General features: G+C 36.3%; 1 protein-coding gene across 7 annotated transcripts in view; it reads right to left on the reverse strand.

The window, feature by feature from the left end:
- The window catches only part of SNX7 (sorting nexin 7), a 199,829-nt gene that overhangs the window by 170,230 nt on the left and 6,000 nt on the right, over positions 1-23,599 (reverse strand). For 6 of the 7 annotated variants that reach the window (XM_074381383.1, XM_074381387.1, XM_010343822.3 and 3 more), the window contains exon 2: positions 3,848-4,030. In XM_074381383.1, coding sequence (XP_074237484.1) covers positions 3,848-4,030 — 183 coding nt within the window. Of the gene's footprint in view, positions 1-3,847; positions 4,031-19,276; positions 19,473-23,599 lie in introns of those variants that run through there. The other variant, XM_074381384.1, reaches the window with a different exon arrangement.

The raw sequence follows: 23,599 nt of genomic DNA on the forward strand, positions 1-23,599 counted from the left end.
AATTTTAATAGTCAGTTCAGCCAATCAAGAACACAGCTTAACCCCTAACTACATAATGACAGGCATTAATAGGTTTGTTTTCACAAAGAGGAAGTAGAAGGAAAGTCCCTTGTTCAATCTCTTAGTTCTTACTCCTATATGTACTAAGAGAATATGCATCTCTAGATCTCCAAAAGAGAAAATACATCTTTAGAACAGTCACTTCAAATATGCTAACCTAGACAATAAAGGGTAATTTCCCATAAAATGAACAGACACCAGGAATGTGGTCTTCCTGATACAATCATTTACAGTTGGATCATTCTTAAGTATTCCTAAATAGGTGATTGTCAGTGTACGTATGTGTATATTCATTTACCCTTATAATCCTTAGTGTCAATGAACATAAATATTTACAAAACTAAGACGTTCCCAGGGAAGCCATATTTCAACCTCCAAATTAGATGGTGTAACTCATGCTCATAGTATGCAATATTTTTCCTTTAAAACATTTATAACTATAAAGAAATAACTTAGTGTATGATACGGTTTGGCTGTGTCCCCACCCCAATCTCACCTTGAATTGTAATAATCCCCATGTGTCAAGGGTGGGGCCAGGTGAAGATAACTGAATCCTAGGGGCAGTTCCCCCATACTGTTCAAATGGTAGTGAAGAAGTCTCCTGAGATCTGATGGTTTTACAAGTGTGAGTTCCCCTGCATAAGTGTTTTCTTGCCTGCTGCCATGTAAGATGTGTCTTGCTTACCCTTTGCTTTCCACCATGACTCTGAGCCCCCAACTCCAGCCATGTGAAACTGTGAGTCAATTAAACATTTTTCCTTTATAAATGACCCAGTGTTGGGTATGTCTTTATTAGCAGCATGAGAACAAACTAACACAGTATATAATTGTTTAATATCATCATACATACACACATCCCTTCCTCAGAATGAAAACACCAGGAAGACAGAAAGTTCATTTTGTCAGACCTATCCTTATTACTGACGTATTCTTAATAGATAAGCACAATACCTGGAATATAAGGGGCACTTAATAAAAGCTTGTGGGATAAATAAATGATAAGTGAATAAGAAAAGACTACTTGATAACATAATATACCTCTACTATTTATATATTTGTATCAGTAATATGTATTTCTGTAACATATATTCTGTGTGTGTACATATATATATACACATATATATAGTCTATATACTATGATATAGTAAAAGTAATGAGAAGTAGAATGAAGGAAGCTAGTTTGTAATAGTTAAATTGAAAGTTTATAATATCCATAACTAAATGCACAAAAATACAACAAAAAAATGTATAGTATGAAAGTAAACTGTGTGGATTTAAATCTCAGCTCAGCTAATTACTATGTTGTGTAGCCTTTAACAAGCAACCAAGTTTCAGCATCCTCATGCGTGAAATGGGGGTAAATCATAATATCTATGTTTACGGACTATGGATTACTATGAACCTAAATGAGTTAACAGAAACTGGTTAGAATATTACTTGGCACAAAGGAGTCACACGGCAAATATTCTCTAGTTTATACACTTTAATATTATTATTACCAACACTATTCCTACTTCTATAAGACCAGTCCATTTAAAGTACGTTGTAACAAGAACAGAAAAATCGAAACACCACATGTTCTCACTCATAGGTGGGTGTTGAACAGTGAGAATACATGGACACAGGGAGGGGAGCATCACACAGTGAGGTCTGTTGCGGAGGGACAGTATGGGGTAGGGAGTTGGGGAGGTATAACATGGGAAGAAATGCCAGATATAGGTGACGGGGATGGAAGCAGCAAACCATATTGCCATGTATGTACCTAAGCAACAATCCTGCATATTCTTTACATGTATCCCAGAACCTAAAATGCAATTTTATATATACATATATATATGCATAATAAATAAAAATAAAATAGGTTGTAAATATGAAAAACTCAGAAGAACTGTATGTCTGTGATCAGAATGAAATTCATAAGGTTTTAGAAAGAGTACCTTTCTAAGAGACCCAAGTGATGAGAAAATAATTCAGTTTGACAACTTATTTGCTATGATGGATAATGACAATAGATAATTATAACATTAGTAATAGGAGAAATCTGGCTGTATTCCTGGCAGTATGCCTGCATTAACATATTCAATTTTCATAAAGACTTTATGAGGTTAGCACTGTTATCCTATTTACAAATGAGGAAACCAACAGAGAGTTTAATTAAATTGTCCAAGATACATAGCAAGGAAGGGGAGAAACCAAGATTCAACTCCATGTTGTCTTGCTCTACCACATCTTGATAAAGCTAAGGTAATTCCTTTACTCATTTCATCAGCAAAATAAATTGTTTACTTATTATGTCCTAAGTATTGTGTTTGGAAGTATGGATAACTTAAAATATAGTTATCTTCCTTGAGAAACTCACAAACTCACTGAGCATAAATATAAATAAACATAGTTACCTATCCAAATACAGGGAGATGGCAATTACTGAACACTTATCATGTGTCAGGCACCTTACTAAGTGGGGTTGGCATTGATTATTGATTCGACTGCAACCCTACAGAATTGGGTTCTATTATCTCAGTTTTACAGATTAAAAAAAAAAATAGCTTAGTTGGATTAAATATATGCTTTTGATGTTATGCTATATTGACTCTAATGTTTTACATTCCTTAAGACTTCAATAGAACAATATGAGAAAACAGAGGAAAAATGACTATTTCAGCTAACGGACAGTAACAACTAGAGAAGGCTTCACAGGCATCTAACATTTCGAGTTGCACATTGAAAACTACACATGATTTCTTTTGTCTAAGAAGGGGATGGACACAGCAAACAGAAGGAAAAGTATATGCAAAGTTATGAGAGCAAGAGATCCCCTAAATATTCAGAAAACAGAAGCAGCTCTACATGATTAGATAGCAAGGGTACTAAATGTGAGGTGTGAGAAATAAGTCTTCAGGATAAGTTGGCACCGGACTGAGAAGCCTCTTTACATGTCATACAAGAAAGTCTGCACTTCATTCTGCCTGAAATCAGGGGCCAAGAAAGGATTTAAAGAATTCGAGTGAAGAAATCAGGTACATATATTTTCAGGAAATATAACCAATAGTAGTGTGGCAGTTTCGTTGTAAGAAGCAATTATAGGAACATAGTTCAGAACTTTTTTAACTAAAAAAAAGAGACATACTTTTATATTTATGAACTGTAAATGTCTAAGGTGAGGCTTTATAAACAAAATATTATACAGAGAATTCTTTAAAAATGCTATTAAATAAAGGACTTAAAATACAGATTATCCTAAATGGTTGCTTAATTGTGTCTGAGGTAAACTGTCTTTGCAGCACTCTGCCCTAAGATTAAAGAGATCTGTGTTCTAACATCTACTTTGCTCTTGAATTATTGCATACATAACAGCATCTCATATATAAGACAAAGTGGCCACCTGCCCCACTTTGGAAAACAAATGGTATTATATTTTATAATCTTCCAAAGAAATCCTAAAACAAACTACTGTGTCCTATTTATTTTCTTTTTTTATTAACAACTTGAAGCCCATCTTTTCCAATGGTATTTCTTAATAATTTTTTTAAACTGAAAACCTAGATGTTCTTATTCTAAGAAGTTATCACTGCTGTAAAATGAGTGACTATTTCTCAAGTCAATTTGAACTTCACAGAACAAATAAAGGGCAGATGAGATGCAATGTCCTAGGCAAAAGGTTTGAAAAACTAAAAGTCAATTTAGCTAAGATCCTAGAATGTTGAGAATTACAATGAACAAGAGGTACTTACTTCCAAAACTTCAAAAAACGCAGCTATATTCAAGAAAATATTAATCCAACATTTACCTTAGTAATAATCCTATATGTAATAAAAGTTTCTATTGTAGTGACGTGACTTTCAGGTTCATCAACTGTGATGAAGAGATCCTTTAAATCTGGTTCATCCTCAAACTTGATTTGGTTTATCATTGATAAAGGGGATGTTGGCATCATAGGGCTGAAGGAGTTCATATCCATCAATGAGGCATCCTAAGAAACAAAATATTCAAAAATGAATATTGACAGAAAAATTAAACTTCTAATTACAGATGTTATCAATAGTAATGAAATATATCAAGAACAAAAAGGATTATTGGGCTTTTAGTTAAATGTGATATATTGAACATGTATATTTACCTGTTTCCTCTTGAAAATCCCACCCAAAAGATGATACTAAAGAAACAAACAAATGAAAAGTATAAACCCTTAAGAATTGCTATGGTTTGATTGTTTCTGTTCTTGCCAAATGTCATGCTGAAACTTAATCCCCAATGCAATAGTATTAAGAGGTGAATCCTTTAAAGGTGATTAAGTCATAAGGGTAGAGCCCTCATGAATGGTACTAGCTGCCTTATAAGAGGGCTGGAGGGAACTAGCTAGTGCCTCTTCTGCCCTTTCACCTTCTGCCATGTAGGGACAGAGCAAAAAGACACCATCTTGGAAGCTGAGAGCATCCCTCACCAGATGCCAAAACTGCCAGCACCTGATCTTGTACTTCCTAGCCTCCAGAACTGTGAGAAATCAATTTCCATTATTTATAAATTACCCAGTCTCAGATATTTTGTCATAGTAGCACAAATGGTCTCAGGCAAGGGTAAGAAAAGCTATAGTAAGCAAAATGTGTCAACTACTTTTTGGAAACTGGAGATCTTGATCGTCAAGCGGTAACTAAAACAGCAGTGCAGAGAAAACTGAAAATTAGTCTAGAAGAGAATAGTAAATTAGGAAGAAGCAAGTATATTTATGATGCAGAATGTCAGATAGCCTCAAGTATTGGAGCCACCAAGAACCTGTGGACACACAGGTTGTGACAGAGCAAAAAACCAAACAATTGGTTATTAAGATCTAATACAATAAAAAAGAGTTAGAACCTCAGATTCCCTCATCTACCCTATGCAATGAGGAAACTTTCCCACCCCAATTTGACAGAACACTGGAAGTTTACTTTCTGAAAGGTCTGGACTCAAGAGCATCCAGTAGGACAGAGGAGAGGTCCTATGAAAATACAGATATCAAGTGAAAGTCCTGCATACCAAACCAAAAGACATGTAACCCTCCTCACCTGGTCCCAAGAACACTGGCAGGAAGGTACAACTCCCACCCCATCACTTGTCCATTTAGGATGCTATTAAAGAAAAATATGATCAACTAGCTAGCTTACAAATAACAGAAATTTATTTCTCACAATTCTAAACTAGGAAGTCCAAGATCAAGATGCCAGCAGATTCAGTATCTGGTGAGGGCCCGCTTTCTAGTTTACAGAACAGCTTCCTCTCACTATAATCTCACATGGTAAAAAGGGTGAGGGTCTGTGTTGGGTCTTTTATAAGGGCATCAGCCCTAATCATGAGAGCTTCACCCTCGTAATCTAATTACCTCCCAAAGTCTCCATCTCCTATTATCATCACCTTGGCAATGAGCATTTCTATATATGAATTCTGGGTGGATACAAATATTCATACCACAGCACCCACCACAGTTTCAAGTTTCAGCTTGGATTTCATTGTCCATATTAATTATCAGCATTTTAGTCAAAGTAATTGAACAAATCTCTAGGAAGTTCCTAATTTTCCCAAATTTTCCTGTCTTCATCTGAGCCCTCCAAACTGTTCCAGCCACTACCTGTTGTCCAATTCCAAAGTTGCTTCCACAGATATCTTTTCAGCAGCTCCCCACTCTAAGTACCAATGAACTGTATTAGTCTGTTTTCATCCTGCTGATAAAGACATAGCTGAAACTGGGCAATTTGTATGGGAAAAAGAGTTTAATGGACTTACAATTCCACATGGCTGGGGAAGCATCACAGTCATGGTGGAAGGCAAGGAGGAGTAAGTCACGGTGTAATGGACAGCAGCAGGCCAAATAACTTGTGCAGGGAAACTCCCGTTTTTAAAACCATCAGATCTCATGAGACTTATTCACTACCAGGAGGACAGCACGGGAAAGATCTACCCCCATGATTCAGTTGTCTCCCAGCTGTTTCTTCCCATGACACTTGGGAATCGTGGGAGTTAGAATTCAAGATAACATTTAGGTCGGGACACAGCCAAACTCTGTCACAGGCCAAGGCAGGAGCATCGTTTGAAGCAAGGCGTTTGAGACCAGCCAGGGCAACATAGCAAGACCTTATTACTACAAAATATTTTTTAAAACAGCAGGAGAATGAAAATGTAATCATAATTCACTATATGGCTCTGCTGTGAATAAAAGTAATTATTTTCTTAAACCTGGATCTACCTTAAAATGGTGATAAATTAAGACGATGGGAGAGAGAAAAACCTATGTCTGTATTTGAGAAAAGGAAACATAGCCTATGAAATAGTTTCAAAGAGGTCTATACCACATTAAAAAATGAAAGATGAGAAATGGTTCCAGATGGAAAGAGACCAGTGGTATAACGGTGATATAAGAGGAATAATGGGGCAACATGTTTCCAGCTTACTCTCAATAAGTAAAAGTTTTCTCATCCCTTCTTTTCTCTCTTTTGCTTTCTCTATCCTTAACCTTCTTGTATCAATCATAGTTTATCTACAGATGTAACACAGGCACGCTTCCTCTCACATTTATGTCATCATTCTATCAGTTTTCTTTCCTTCCTTTTTTCCTTTGTCCTCCTCTGACTTTTTTTATTCCTTCTTCCTTGTTTTTCTCTTCTTCTGTTTTTCCTTCCCTCCTTCGCTTACTCCCCTTTCTTGTTCTGTTTCCCACCATCTCTTTTTCCTTCCTCCCTTGCTTCCTTTATTCTTTGTCCCTGTCATGTCCTTGACTCCTTGGATGTGTATTTTCCTGGTCCGGTCTATATGGGCTGTTCTCTCGGTTTGCTGCAAAGCTGTCAACCTGGAACATTATCTTCCAGGGAATTCCCTTCACTTTAATCTTCTGTTGTATCTCTTGTTTTGGGATTCTATGTCTTCTTTCTTGGCATATACCCTTATTTTGGAGAAGTAAAGAAGCTTCCAAAGAATAGGTACATGGGAGTTTAGTTTTTGAAGTCTTCTATGTCTGAAATGGCTTTATTCTGCCTGTATATTTGAATGACAATTGCCTGGCTATGTATAATTCTAGGTGGAAAATACTTTTCTCTCAGAATTTTGAAGACATTAGTTTATTATTTAGTTTTCAGCATTGCCATTTAAGAACTCTGATGGCATTCTGATTCTCCAGATTCCTCCTTTATTTTACTTACATTTCTTTCTTAAATCATTCAGGAATTTAAAAATCTTTAGTATTATGAAATGTCATGGTGATGGATGCTTGTAGGAGTACTAACTATCCAACCAGTGTCCTGTTCATTTTGGGGAGACCTGACAAGTCCTATCAACCTGAAAACATTTTATGTCAATCATATTTTTCTTTCTCATTTTCTGGAATTCCTTTTATTTGGGCACTGCCTGCCTGGATCCTTTCATTAAAAAAAATTCTTGGAGATGAGGTGGAGATGAGGAACTTGTTGGGAACTAGAACAAAGGTGACTCTGGTTATGTTTTAGCAAAGAGACTGGAGGCATTTTGTTCCTGCCCTAGAGATTTTTGAAACTTTAAACTTGAGAGACATGATTTAGGGTATCTGGTCGGAGAAGTTTCCAAGCAGCAAAGCATTCAAGACGTGACTTGGGTGCTGTTAAAGGCATGCAGTTTTACAAGGGAACCAGAGCATGACAGTTGAGAAAATTTGCAGGCTGACAATGTGATAGAAAAGAAAATTTCCTTTTCTGACGAAAAATTCAAGCTGGCTGCAGAAATTTCCATAAGTAACAAGGAACCAAATGTTAATCTCTAAGACAATGGGGAAAATCTCTCCAGGGAATGTTACAGGTCTTCATGGCCTTCCTTCCCAGAGGCCTAGGAGGAAAAAGTGGTTTCATGGGCCAGGCCTAGTGTCCCCATACCGCATGCTGCATCCCAGCCATTGCAGCTGTTTTGGCTATGGCTGAAGGGGGCCAACATATAGCTCAGGTCATGGCTTCAGAGGGTGCAAGCCTCAAGCCTTGGCAGCTTCCACGTGGTGTTGAGCCTGTCAATGCACAGAAGTCAAGAACTGGGGTTTGGGAACCTCCACCTACATTTAAGAGGATGTATGGAAATGTGTGTATATCCAGGCAGAAGTTTGCTGCAGGGACAGAGCTGTCATGGAGAACCTCTGCTAGGGTGGTGCAGAAGGGAACTGTGGGGTTGGAGCCTCCACAGAGAGTCTCTACTGGACCACCACCTAGTGTAGCTGTGAGAAGGCGGCTACTGCCCTCCAGACCCCAGAATGGTAGATCCACTGACAGCCTGCACTGGGCACCTCAAAAAGCAACAGACGCTCAATACCAGCCTGTGACAGCAAACAGGTGGGAGGCTATACCCTGCAAAGTCACAGGGGAAGAGCTACCCCAGAACATGGGAACCCATCTCTTGCATCAGTGTGACCTGTCTGTGAGATATGGAGTCAAAGGAAATCATTTTGGAGCTTTAAGATTTGACTGCCCCGCTGGACTTCAGACTTGCATGGGGCCTATAACCCCTTTGTTTTGGCCAGTTTCTCCCATTTGGAATGGCTGTGTTTATCTAATGCCTGTACCCTCATTGTATCTAGGAAGTAACTAACCTTTTGATTTTAGAGGCACATAAGTGGGAGGAACTTGCCTTGTCTCAGATGAGACTTCAGACTGTGGACTCCTGAGTTAATAGTGAAATGAGTTGAGACTTTGGGAGACTGTTCGGAGGGCATGATTGTTTTTGAAGTGTGAGGACATGAGATTTGGGAGGGGCCGGGGTAGAATGATATGGGTCGGCTGTGTCCCCTCCCAAATCTCATCTTGAATTGTAACCCCCACAATTCCCACATGTTGTAGCCTACCACAACACCTGGTGGGAGGTAACTGAATCATGGGGGCAAGTCTTCTGGTGCTGTTTTCATGATAGTGAATAAGTTTCACGAGATCTGAAAGTTTTCAAAATGGGAGTTTCTCTGCACTCTTTTGGCCTGCTACCATCCATGTAAGATGTGACTTGCTCCTCCTTGCCTTCCACCATGATTGTGAGGCTTCCTCAGCCACATGGAACTGTAGGTCCATTAAACCCTTTTTCCTGCCTAAATTGCCCAGTCTCAGATATGTCTTTATCAGCACCACAAAAATGGATTAATATATCCTGCCAGAGTGCTGGGATTGCAGGTGTGAGCCACTCTGCCAGCCAGATTTTGTTTTCCTGAGTGTTCATTATTCATATATTCATTCCCTCTCACTCACTCCAAACTGTATCAGTGTATATATGTATATTGCCATTTTTGTCAAGTTTGATATCAATAGGTTTTCCACTAAAAACACTAAAAGGCATACTATTTTGTTTAATTATATGACTATAATTAACTAATTATATGACTATAGACTCAAATTAATTATATTACTGTAGACTCACAGATTCCTATTTAATCAGTGGGTATAATTCATTAACATCATAATTTATTTTGATGTTTAAACAGTCCCAAGTTTGACAAGTGAGAGCCCCTTAAAGCTGCACCTGTATGCTTTTGATACGTCTTCATTATTCTTTGAGCACTTTACTTTTTAGAACAAGATTTTTCAAGTTTATAATATTTTGTTTTTTCCCTGCCCAAGCTCTGGAATCAAGCACTTATCCAAGGAGCTCTGATTACTCTTAGAGAAGACTGGTATTTACAAACCAAGATATTAGTGCTAGGAAATAAATGTATGAGATATACACATACATATATTCACTGATATGGTTTGGATGTTTGTCGTCCCCAAATCTCATGTTGAAATATGACCCCCAAGAGTTGGCAGTGGGGCCTAGTGGGAGGTGTTTGTATCACTGGGGTGAATCCCTCATAAATGGCTTGGAGCCATCCTCACAGTAATGAGTAATTTCTCAGTCTATGAGTTCACACAGTATGTGGTATATAAAAGAGCCTCGATCTTTCTCTTTCTCTTGCTCTCTCTCTGGCTACATGATATGCTGGCTCTCCTTCACCTTTCACTACAACTGTAAGCTGCCTAAAGCCCTCACCAGACGTAGACGTCAGCACCATGCTTCCTGTACCACATGCAGAACCGTAAGCCAACATAAACCTCTTTTCTACATAAATGAATTATATAAACCTCTTTTCTATATAAATTCCCAGCCTCAGGTATTTCTTTATAGCAATGCAAGAACAGACTAACACACACACATGCACAAACAGACTCCTACAGCTCTAGATCTATGGCTAGATATAGGTATAAAATACCAAGGGTTCACAAATTTGAATTATATATGTCTATTTCTAATTTGACATGACATGGCTTGTCTATCATTTCCCTTTTCCGTATTTATAACTCTTTTCACCAGCAGTGAGGAGCCTGGTTCCCATTATCCCAAATATGTTTACTTATTGGCTCAATTCCCCTATATGTAACCAATCTCCCAACCACATTGCTGGCTCCTCTGCTCTGACCACACAGGCCAAGGCAGCCTCATTCTCAACCCCAACCATGCAGGATACCTCCTCAGCTTCAAATTCATTTGGCAACACTGGTAATTTGTTCAGTCACCTTCAATAGTTTTGTCTAAATAAAAGAAGGAAAAAGATGGGAAACGAAGGAAAAGGAAGGGCTACAAGTTATTCTTTATAAACAAAATGTGAAACATAAGGATAATTACAGTAAACTTTAAATTCAAATAATGGTTTCTTCACATGCAAAGATAAAAAAAACACTATCAATAGAATATTTGAGTTATTTCTGCAGCGGTAGTAAGAACTTCTTTTCCAACTCTATACTTTTTCTTTTAGATACATTTGTTCCCCAAAAGTAGTAACAGAAATGTTGGAATCAAAAGTTTCATTTGTTATTATGTAAAAGACTATAAAGTTAACCAACGTATTTGAATATTACATCCGCAATAAAGCCCATTTTGGCTTAGCAACAAAGTTGGCCAGTACTGAGTAAAAAATAAATAAATTAATTAATTCAATAAAAATCATTATAAAGGTGGCCAAAAACGGCTTCCTAGTCCTATCTCTGCCATTGACTAAACAGGCACTAAACCACTAATTCAGCTTTTCAATGTTAAATTACAAAGTTGGACCTGATGATTTCCAAAATATCTCAGATCCAAATGCATTAATGTACTACAATGTAATAAATTCTGATGTTTTAAGAAAATATACTTTTTTTGTAAAACTATGAATGGGAAAAAAAGATAAAATCATAATATGGACTTGTTTTCCTCTCAAACCAAATCAATAAAAATGTTTTCGAAGCATCAATAATACTCAGCACACTGCTCTAAAGGCTCTTCTCACAAAAAGTTTAGCTCTGTGAACTATAATGTAACATTTAGGTCATACTTCAATGTAATAATAGAAGAGATATTATCATAGGACGTGTTAACTGAAGAATAGTCATTAAGATTATGAAAGTTCAGCCTATTATCACAAAAAGATTTGTGATCAGTTAGGCATAATTTAGACCAAGGAGTAGAAGACAAATTTCAGTTGGATTAATCAGACACACAAAAATAAAGAAGCAATAAATGCCTTGCAAAAAAAATTAGTGAAATAGTTCAGGTGCAGTGACTCACACCTATAATCCCAGCACTTTGGGAGGCCAAGGTGGGCAGATCACCTGAGGTTGGGAGTTCAAGACCAGCTGGGCCAACATGGTGAAATCCCGTCCCTGATTTAAAAAAATACAAATATTAGCTGGTTGTAGTGGCAGGCACCAGTAATCCCAGCTATTCAGGAGGCTGAGGCAGGAGAATTGCTTGAACCCAGGAGGCGGAGGTTGCAGTGAGCCGAGATCACACCACTGCACTCCAGCCTGGATGACAGTAATACTTCTGTCTCAAATTAAAAAATAAAATAAATAAAAATTTAGTGAAATAAATCATTTTATATTTTTACAATAGGATACGATTCTATTCATATTATCGAATACAACATAGTGATTTAAAGATGTTTTAGAAGAACATACAATAACTTGGAAAACGTTTTACAGTGTGTTATCCAGAAAAAAATGGCAAATTATCCAATTTGTGTAAAACCAAATACCAATGTGTGTGTGTATGTATATGATGGGGGGATGAGCAGGGAGGGAAACAGAGAATTTAGCAGCTATTAAAAAAAAAATTAACAGGAATTATTCCAGATGTTGTGATTGCTGTTTAGTTTAATATTTTTCTATGTGATTTTCTATATTTTACAAATATTCTGAAACATGTTATATTTTATAACGAGAAAAAATGCTAAAATAGTTAGAGTCAACATTGCACACATGTGCTCATAGACAGTAAGAGCCATAGGGATAAAAGAGTTGTCTAGGGCCATGCTGGCAGAATACCTTGGATTATATTTGATTTTCTTAACAAGGTTGCATAGTAAATAATAAATTATGGACGTGAACACAATGAAATACTAAGCAGCCATTAAAACCAGAATTTAGAGCTTCCAAATAAATGTGTAATCAGCATGTACAAAAATCTCTCTCAAAAACCATTTCATATAAATAGCAACTCTGTGAGCTGACAAATTTTAATGTGGTGGGAAAATGCACTTTGTATTTTACTGACATTACGTACAAACGTGCTTTGACATTCTTTTTGCTCGCCCTCTCAACTCACCACAGCCTACTTCTTTTACCTACTACATAATTTAACATTCTATTTCTTGTGCTTGAAATGCATCCTTTTGTAGAGTGGGAAAGATCTGCATGAATTTACAAAGGCTCACAATTCCAATGAGTATAGTGTGGTGTCATAAAAATATGCTTCAATATCTAGCAAAGGAAGAAAATTACAGGCTGAAATTTAGCAACATCCAAGATTTCAGTGGATTTAAATTACTATGAATCACTCAAAAGCATTCTTAAAACCTCAATAAAACTGACTATCTAAAATGTTTTATATTCACTTCAAAAAAAGGAAAGAAAATATACTGACAATACTTAAAAGAGTTAACATTTGGACATGAATAACTGAAGAAAATAAGTGTTTGGGAAGATCCAAAGAAGCAATTAACCAAAAAGAACTCCATTTAACTTTTTGTGGTTGATGTTTTTCAGGAGAAATGGATCATTAAAATCTGTCCTTTCCAAACAAAGGTCTCACCTCCACAATAATGGATGTGTGTCTCTCAGAATTTGGATATAAGACCATTATCTTAAGGTCATTTAAACAATGAAAATATATCTTTTAATTTTTTCCTTCAAGAGATTACAGCAGAATAAAAATCATCTGTATGACCAATCTCTATTTCTTAAATAACATGTAATACCCAATCTCCTATAGCTAGTACACTGAAAATGCATATACACACAAAACCATGAAAATCCTGGTATGGTTTCAGGCTGAGATTTGAGTGTGTTCAACGGAGAAGAAAGCCTGTGTTTCCAGAATTCGTGGTCTTTTATCCTTACTCCAAAACAACACATCCACTATCAGAAAAACCACTTCAGTAACTTAACTGAAATAAATGGATCAGAATGGTGTGAGCATGGTAATAGAATGTATTGCAAAACTCTCAAATTAAGTGTAAGTTTTTCTGTTGTTACTTGGGCCTTATTATAAGCATTTGTTATGGGTTGAATTGTATCCCCCACCCAAATTCCTATGTTGAAGCCCAAATCCGCAGAGTGAGAAATTATTTGGACATAGGGTCCTCACAGATCTGATGAAGTTAAAAGGAGGTCATTAGGATAGGCCCTAATCCAATTATGGCTGGTATCTTTATACAAAGATGGGAAATTCAGACACAGAAACATGGACAGAGGGAAGAGGGTATGCAGAGAGACACTGGGAGAAGACGGATCTATAAGCCACATTGAGAAGCCTAGAACAGATCTCTCCCTCACAGCCCTCAGAAGGGACGAACTCTGCTGACCTCCTGATTTCAGACTTCTGGCCTCCAGAACTGTGAGTCAATATGGTTGTGTTATTTAAGACACCCAGTCTGCGGTACTTTGTTATAGCAACCCTGGCAAACTCACACAACATTTCTGCACTTAAAATGGTACACAATAAAAATTTGACTATGGAAGCAAAGCTAAAAATGGAAGAAATCATAATTAAAACATTTCATCCTTGCTCCATTTTTCTTTCTTTTTTTTTTTTTTTAACAGGTTAGTAGTTAACTCCAGGAACGTCTGAGAATTTTTCCATCCTCCTTTAAGGCAATTAGGTGGTCTCAACACTCTATCACTGAAATAAATAAAATAGCTGAAATGTATGATTGTATTTTATTAAAATAAAATAAATGATGGTCTGTCAACATTTGAGTGCTCAGGTGATAAACACCAATAGAAACAGGTTAAAAGGTGAGACGTGACCTCTCTAAGACGTGTCCTTCCCTAAGGTTCCTCACTGAAATGCTACTCAGGAATGTATCATAAATATAACATGAATTACTCTGATAATAATAAATCACATCCACCATCTGTGCACAAACAGCTATTTTCTTTTTACAAGTCAGAGGGAAAAACATGCAATGTGAAAAGTGTGATAAATCAGAATACTGGCATGAAAAGGCCATGCAAATAAAATTGCTGATGCACAAGAAACACGCACACCCGAGACATCTGGTAAAAAAGCAACTTAAGGTGGAAGGAGTTTGAGAAACCATGTTGTTGAGAAGGACACTCAACTTGATAGGCCTAAATTTAGACTTACCAGCTGTGTTTTGGTTTACAAATCCCTCCAATCTGCCTGCTTATAATAATAATAATAAAAATGAGAAAGGCTTTCTGTAGAACACTGTTGAAAATGTGACTGGGGGAAAAGCCAGCCGCTGTCTTATTCTATAAAGGGGCATACAACGCTCTAATCTTGTTTGACATGATTTTCATCACTACACAGTATATACACCCTTGCATGTAGGTCCCACAATTTATTTACCCATTCTTCTATCTCTAATTTTTCTACTTTCTAATGGGGCTGTCTTGAATGTGCTTGTACTTCTCAAGTTTTATATACTACAGAGCTATAAACCACAGAAATTGTTCACATAATTTTATTTAACATAATTTTCCCTTCTGACAGAAAAAACAAAGAGTGGTATAAGAAAAGAAAAAGTCTCTGTACTTAGGCAGTGATAAAGTTAACCCAAGCTTACACATGTACCAGCTGAGTTAACTTGGTCAAGTCACTTTTCTGAGGTTTAGTTTTCTTACTTGCAACTTCTTAAAGAGGTCATAGCTCACCTTAGATCACAGAGGACTAAGAAGATAAATAGAGATAATAAATGTGTGGTACACAATGTCTGCTTGAAGGATTTATATGAATTATCTTATCTAAACCTTACAACAATCCTGCAGACTATATTTTCCCCCTTCTTAGCCAGATAGAAATACTATTGGTAGGTGCTCTTTCCCCTGTTATTTTCAGATTAAATTATTTGTTCAAACTGTAACTGCTATTAAGTGAAAGAACCAGGATTTAAGCTAATGGCCAATAAGCTCAAATATGACAGGGGTCATAATCTTACATCAAAATATGACAGGGGATCCCCGGGACTCATCACTGAATTCACTTTTTTCAGTTTCCCATGAAGTTAAATAGAAATCTAAAGCAAGAATAAATAAATGTATGTGGTCAGTATGTAGCTCTGTAGCATACAAAACCTGAGGAAGTAAAGCGTATTCAAGGCAGCATTGCTGTAAATTAGAAAAATACTAGAAACAGAAAAATGAATAAACAGTGAAAAATGCATATGAGTGTGCATACTATATAGCAACGAAAATAACCTAAAACCTCATACAGCAATATGGCCAACATTCATAAACTAAGTATTAGGAGAAAAAAAGCAAATTATAGGAGAATTTGCACAGGCTGGTATCATTTTTTGAAGTCCTAAAACATTCAAGGTCCCCAAATCAGTAAATCTTTAAAATATATTACTTCAAGATACATACATAAACTTCCATTAAAAAAATGATAAACACAAAATTCAGATTGTTAGTGTATTTTTTATAAGAGAAAGATAATCTATGGAGGGGAATACAGGGATGTCAAAATTTTTGAATGTTTTATTTCTTAAGCTGAAGGGTGGAACATGGATCCAAATTTTACCATTCAATTACCAAGAGTCTGCAACAATATTCTGTAAAGGGTCCGATGGTAAATATTTGGGTCTTTATAGGCCATCTGGTTTCTGTCACAACTTCTCACTTGGCCACTGTATTGTAAAAGCTGTCATAGACATTACATAAACAAATAGGTGTGACTGTGTTCCAATAAAACTTTATTTATAAAAGGTCAACCAGATTTGGCCTACAAGCTGTATGTTCCTGCTTTACACTATAGATATTATACAGACAACTATATATTATAGACAGATATTTTATAAATACATATTGTTTCATATGCATGAAAATATTCCATAATAAAAATCATCTAAAAAGTTTTAAAAAGGTATGTTTAAGATAAGTATATAGTGTCCATTAATTTTCTTCTCAGTTTTGTTTTGATTTTTGATTTTTGTTTTAGAGACAGGGTCTCACTCTTTTGACCAAGCTAGAGTGCAGTGGCGCAATCACAGTTTACTGTAACCTCAAATTCCTGGGCTTAAGACGTCCTCCTTCTTCAGACTCCCAATTATCTAGAACTATAGGTACAAGCCACCATACCGGACTGTTTATTCAAATTATTTGCAGAGACAGGATCTCACCATGTTGCCCAGGCTTGTCTCAAACTCCTGGTGTCAAGCAGTCCTCCTACCTCAGCCTCCCAAAGTGGTGGGATTATAGGAGTGAGCCACCATATGCAGCCTCTTTTCAGTTTTCTAATGAAACTTAGAAATAAAAATCAAGTCCTCTTGACAAGTGGCAGATAGGCAGAATTAAGTTCCATATTTATAGCATTTCCCTTTCTACTAGGGACTCTTTTTACACTCAGACACATACACTCACAAATCAATGTTTTAATCACCACAATAAAGACTACTCCATGTATAACCAAGAACAAGTAAACGACAACTAAAACGCTAAGACTGAAAGGTAGGCAAGGCTTCCCCACTAAGTGCATCCTCCAGCACGCTGGTGCAGTTCGTATGTGTGCCTCAGTGATACGTCATATTACTGCATATCATATTTTAAAGCCATGAATACTAAATCTACAAATAATAAAAGGTCAATTGAAATTGCCTAAAACAAGTTTGGAGTACTGGATACACACATAAAACACAGTATCTGCCAACTACCCAATTGTGTTTCAATCATGACTAACTAGAAGCAAAACAAGCCAGGAAAAATAATTACTCTAACTAGAACTTTTGAAGAGGTTTAATGTATGTCCTACAGACAGGTGACACTACAGACCCAACTCAGGAATGCAGTCAGAAATGTTTTGAGGAGCACAGCCAGCTGATTGGGCCCTTAATAGGCATGGGCAAAATGGATCCTGTCTTATTGTAATCTACAGTTATTCTTCTAAACCAAAGTGTTGTCTTTATATTCTCCAGAGAAAGAGCCTAGATATCTAACTCCACCAATAAATTGACAGAGCATTTCTCAAAAGACAATATGCGCTTATACAATATATGCTTATGCAGGTACACGAGCAAGAACGAAAATTTAATTGTAAGCAAGCCACTGAGATCTCGAGGTTGTACTGCAGCCTAACCTAGTGAAACCTAATGAAGATACCATTCAATGTTCAATTAGATTACAAAATACACATGCACATTTTTCTCAGAGTCAGTATAAGAGAACAAATTAGGGATTTATTTTTTTCAAATTTCAAGATTCATATACCAAAAAAATCAGTCGATGATTAAAATAGATTCACCAAACGTTCTAATTTTCCAAGGATTCTAAATTGCCTGGCAGATACTACATGTAATGACTCACTAAAAAAGGGAATTATGCATATACTATTGCACTTAAGAAACACTACTGTTGAAGGTGACAGCAAAATACTGGTAATTTAAAAACATGTGCTCTAATTATTTCAAATTAGAAGTACCCTATCCTCCTAAGGTTTGTCTCTATGGAGACTTTATATCCACAGAAATTTTTTCTATACTTTCCATACTTAACTAAGTAGATGTATATATAGCCCCATCTAGATTATCAATTTATTGCCACACTATTTTCCCTTAAATAAGTATAAGTTCCTTAAAGATAGAAACAAGTATATTGTTGTGATCCTCTGAAGACCTCACTACAAATTTGAAGTGGCTGCTTATACAAGTCAAAAACATTAATCTTATATACCACGATATACCATAATAGCAAATACTGAGAGTTTTCTAAGTGCCGGAGACTATGTGCTTTAGCAATATATACATGCATTATTTAATTTAATTCTCTCAACAACCTGATGGAAGTATAATTATCATTGTCCATATTTTACAGTTGAATAAACTTGTGGTAAAGGAATGATAATCATTCTCCCCAAATCACTCATCTCTTAATTTATAGCAACACTCAACCACTCTCACTAGCCATGGGCATACAAAAAACACTCAGTATGGTAATTTGATTTCATTTAACAAATGCTCACTGGATGGCACCCATGTGTCAGGCACTGAGCTGGGGATACAACAGTGGCCAAGACTGGTAGAGTTCCTGCTCTCATGAGGCTTATACTTTAGTTGAGAGGAAAGGGGAGGGTACATAGAATGAACAAACAAATATATAGGTAAGTAAGACAATTTAAGATGAGAAGAATAAGTGTTAGAAAATGAAGCAGGCTGCCAGATAAAGGGGCTGCAGGAAGCAGGAAGAATGATTTTAGTAGAGCTGTCAGGGAAAGCTTCTTTGAGGAGGTAATGTGAGAAGGAGTCAACTATAGAAAACACCTGGAGAGCAGGATTCCAGTCAGACTGACCAATGAGGTCCAAGGCAGGAAGAATGTTTGAGGACAAGAAAGAAAACAAATGGCTGGAACACAGACTATGATGAAGGAATAACCAGCGAAGCTCATTATGACACTTGCTGTGTCAAAATTCAAGTATTTATATCTTTTATCTAACAGTCTTTTAAAAAGGGAGGAGTGCTCTGTGATAAATGAACGTTACACCTGAAAACCCCAACGTAAAACATTTGTTGCACAACTAGAGATTGTTAAGCATCTGTATGGATTCAGACTATTTATGAGCATTAGCCAATTGGAGCTGATTAATCATATGTAATGCAGCTCCATTTATCTCAATTACACTCGAATAATGTCATACTTAGTAGAAATCTTTATTTCTTGCGTTTAGTACTCTATTTAAGAAATGTGGTTATATTTATTCAGAAAGGTCCAAGACGCCATTTGCCTGCAACTTTGCCACAGAACCATTGTCAGAGGTGGTGCGATTGCTTCTAAGGATCCCTCTTCTTCCTGTGAGAGGATTACATTTCCTGGCCAGTTGCCAGGTGACTTTCAGTGCCTCCCAATTGGTTTGACCGGTTATTTGCTTTGGACAATGGCAGCATCTCGGTAGAAGATCTGGGAGCCATTGCCTATTTCCACCAGTGCTCATATTCTTTTCCCTCTGTCACAGGAGAGAAATGTCCCAGTTAGGGGTTACTCCTTCAGCCTTTATCCCAAAATGACGAAGACATGGAACAGAGTCAAAGCCTAGAACAGGATCACAGTTTAGCCCCAGCTGACAGGTACACGAGCAAGAACGAAATGAGATCTCGAGGTTGTACTGCAGCCTAACCTAGTGAAACCTAATGAAGATACCATTCAATGTTCAATTAGATTACAAAATACATATGCACATTTGTCTCAGAGTCAGTATAGGAGAACAAATTAGGGATTTATTTTTTTCTAATTTCAAGATTCATATACCAAGAATTTGCCATTTGTTTTCGGTTACACATAAGGCTTTCATTTTAATTCTAAACAGACATTTTTCTTAATATTTCATTTTAAATGATTAAGCTTCTGTTTATTAAAACAAAAATTTACCTAAAAATAAAACTATGATATAAAATCATTTTTGTAATAGAAACGAACTTAAAAATATGACAAATGAAAGAACCTCAAAAATATGATAATGCATATATGAAATGATTCTATTCATTTGAAATTACCTAAAGAGGCATATTTACATAAATAGAAAATTTAGATTAGTGGTTGTCTATGACTGAGAGAAAACAGAGATTAACTGTAAGCAGGCACAATGGACCATACTGGGGAGATGAAAATGTTCTAAAACTGGTTTATAGTGAGAGTTGTACAATTTGGTTAGTTTTCTTTAAAATAATCATTCACTCAAAATGGGTGAATTTTATGGTATGCAAAATATACCCAATAAGGTTGAATTTAAAAAGAAAAAAAAGAACATGCCATATAAAAGCATTTCTCAAAATCAAAAAATAATAAAATTTTTCTATTTCAATGTTAAAACTGTTGGTTTAAACCCGCATTTTACCATAAGCAGATTTTTTATGTCAGTATTTGCTAAAAATTTTAATTGTCTTTTTTATTAATACTACAGGTAACACTATATTATCCAGCTTGATTGATATATGCAATCCAAAGTTAATCAAAAATTCTGTTTAAAACAGGTGAAATCTTCTAGTATATAACTCTTTACCAATTTATTGAGAAAACTGTAAGGTATATACTTAAGGTGATTCAACTGTAAATGTTTAACTTATAGTCTCGTGTCTTCTTTGGTAAGTGTGGGACACAAATAAACAGGAATATAATAAATTTTGAACACTGTAACCGCATAGCTATTGAATCTGTGTTTCCTTTTGATCACACTAGCTATTTGTAAAACTATAGCAGGCTATCAGTTCAGAGTGTGCTAGAGCATATTATCAGAACCCTCAAGGATACACACATAACACTTTATCTTTAAAACTCATGGAAATAACATATTCTTTTTAGAATACACTGATTTTAAATCTGGAGTCTTTTAACATCATTTTCTCAATATAGTTGTGGTAACTTTCCCCATTGCTCCTGACCAATAAATAAGTAAATAAAACACCACTGTCTACATAAAAGAACTGTAGCTCTCTTTCCTATAGGTTCTCATAAATTTTTTTCTTTGTGTATACAACATCCAATCCCCTTTCCAAACACAGGCGTGTGTCATTTAATGATAGAGACAGGTTCTGAGAAATGCATCCTTCACAAATTTTGACATTGTGTGAATGTTACAGAGTTCACTTACAAATCTGGATGGTATACCCTACTTCAAATATAAGCTATATGGTACAGCCTATTGATCCTAGGCTACCAACCTGTACCTGTTACTGTACTGATAACTGCAGGCAACTGTAACACATGATTAGAAACGCTACAGTGAAGACATGGTATTACAATCTTAGGCAGTCCATCACTGAGCAAAATGTTCTTACACAGTGCATGACTATATACCACTGGCTATAGTTCATGCTAGTACTTGTCCCTTTCTGCAGCCGTGTTTCCAGCCTTCACGTCTACTCTGTGAGCAACCTAATATTCAAGACCACACTTCTTTCCTGACAAAGTTGGTTTCCACTACTTGTAACCAAGCTCCCTGAGACAGGAGCCATTATAATATTCATAGCGTAATTTTTTTTTTTTTCAAGAAAAGAATGTTTCTATTCTCTTTGGATTGTTTATGCTTTGGGTTTATTCCAATATAACCTAAATCGGAGATTCTGTTCAGGATTGAGGCTCAATATAACTCTCTGTGTCATCTAACAATAACATTACTCACCATTAATTAAGACTAATTTAATTATATTTAGTTTAGTATCCTGACAGGAAAGACCAATATGATACAAACTGAATTCACTAAAAACAGATCACCAGCAAATTATAATAACTGGCTCTATAAATATAAAAATAGTCAGCGGCTACGCCACTCATTAATGTATTTATTCTGTAAATAGAGTTCCTACTCTTCTACCTTTGAGGACCTTAATCTGTTTAAAATAAACAAGCAATCAAGATTTTGGAAAGGAGAAATGATATCTAGGCAGAATGTATTAAGCATTAGATGATTCAAAACACTAGTATGAAGAATACAGACTGGAAAAAATTAATTTCAGCTGAGGATTGAAGAAGGTTCTTAGGGGTGATGAGTAACAGAAAAGATTTTGTTTTGTTGCCCTAACAATAACTACACAAAAGTAGAAAAATACAGAATAAGTTCATATGGTAGCAAGTGGACCAACTTAGATCACTGCTTCTCTAATGTACGGTGGATCACCAGGAATCCTGCTTAAATCAGATTCCAATTCACTGGGCCTGAGACTGCATTTGTAACCAGCTCCCAGGTGATGTAACAGTCACGGAACTGAACGGTGAGGCTCTCCAGGAGAGAGAGTGGATGTGAAGGAGACGGCCAATAGCCTGATCATCAACAGCTGTGAATGGCAAAAGGCGACAATATGATCAGAGTTATGTGCTCTGGAAACACTGATTTGCTGGGAACACATAGAATGGAGACAGAATATTAGGAGAACAAAGACTCTATGAGGCTACTTTAATAGTTCCCAGAGATAACCACATAACCACTCCAAACATAGGAGAGGAAACTGAAAGAAGGAACTAATTTCAAAGAAACTAATAAAAATGATGGGGACATTCAGATATAAGAGCAGACATGGAGAGTGCATGAGAGAGATGATTAGAAGGTAAACACTGAGGATTTTATTCTGGACACCTAAAGAATTGTTACATCACTAGGAGAAGATTAAATGGAAAACACAGTGGGTTTGGGAAGAGAAATGAAGAACTGGAGAATGAACAGAACACATCCCACTTTGGAATTAAAGTGAAGGGATGAAAAGGCCCATCTAATTAAGACTTTCCACTGTTCCTACACTTAAATTTAGTAAGTTAAAATTCCATTGGCATAGCCTCTTAAAAGTAAAATAAAGGACAGTTCAACTGTCACACCCTTCGCTCCCCTCCTCCTCCCCATCAACCAGCGTGTACTAGAACATTTTTAGTAACAGAATTTATGATCCTCTTGGGTAATTCTTTTCATTTTGGAAATTTTAATTAGAAATCTGTTTTCTGAATTAGTCTGAACTTTCTCCATATTTTTTGACCTACAGGTCCTAGTTTTGCCCTTCAAAACTGTAAACACTTAATCCACCTCGATCATGTCTTCATAAGGAGTTATTAAAGGAATTAATCCATCTCTTCCAAGCTAAATCACTTTTTGTTCTTCCCCAGAGTTTCTTCACAGGCCATGGTTACCGGAATGTATCATCAGTGAAATTCCTTAGTTGATTCTCTTTCCTGGATAGCAAATACGTGACGAGACTGTTGCTACTTCCTGTGCCAATTGAAGACAATGTTAATGGATCTAAGCTCTCTTTCTGCTAAGCCCAGACCGGATCTCAGCTCCACCTCAATTCAGTATTCCAAAGAATCCATAACAAGGCACTGACATCTGAAGATGAGATCATATTCCTCTGCCATGTTTTGACATCGACTGTTAACTCTCCTTTTAAAATGCTGAGAGTGGAATAGATCTTCGGAAGTGGCACAGACGGTCCCATTTACATTACAATTAATACCCTATATGACCTTGAAAATACGGCGTTTAAATTCAATATTGTGTCGTTTGTATATACTGGTTTTTCAGTCACTAAAAACCACTAGGAATGCTTGCACATAAAATGGTTCTATACAA

This window comes from Saimiri boliviensis, chromosome 11, assembly GCF_048565385.1.
Source record: "Saimiri boliviensis isolate mSaiBol1 chromosome 11, mSaiBol1.pri, whole genome shotgun sequence".
Taxonomy (NCBI): Eukaryota; Metazoa; Chordata; class Mammalia; order Primates; family Cebidae; genus Saimiri; species Saimiri boliviensis.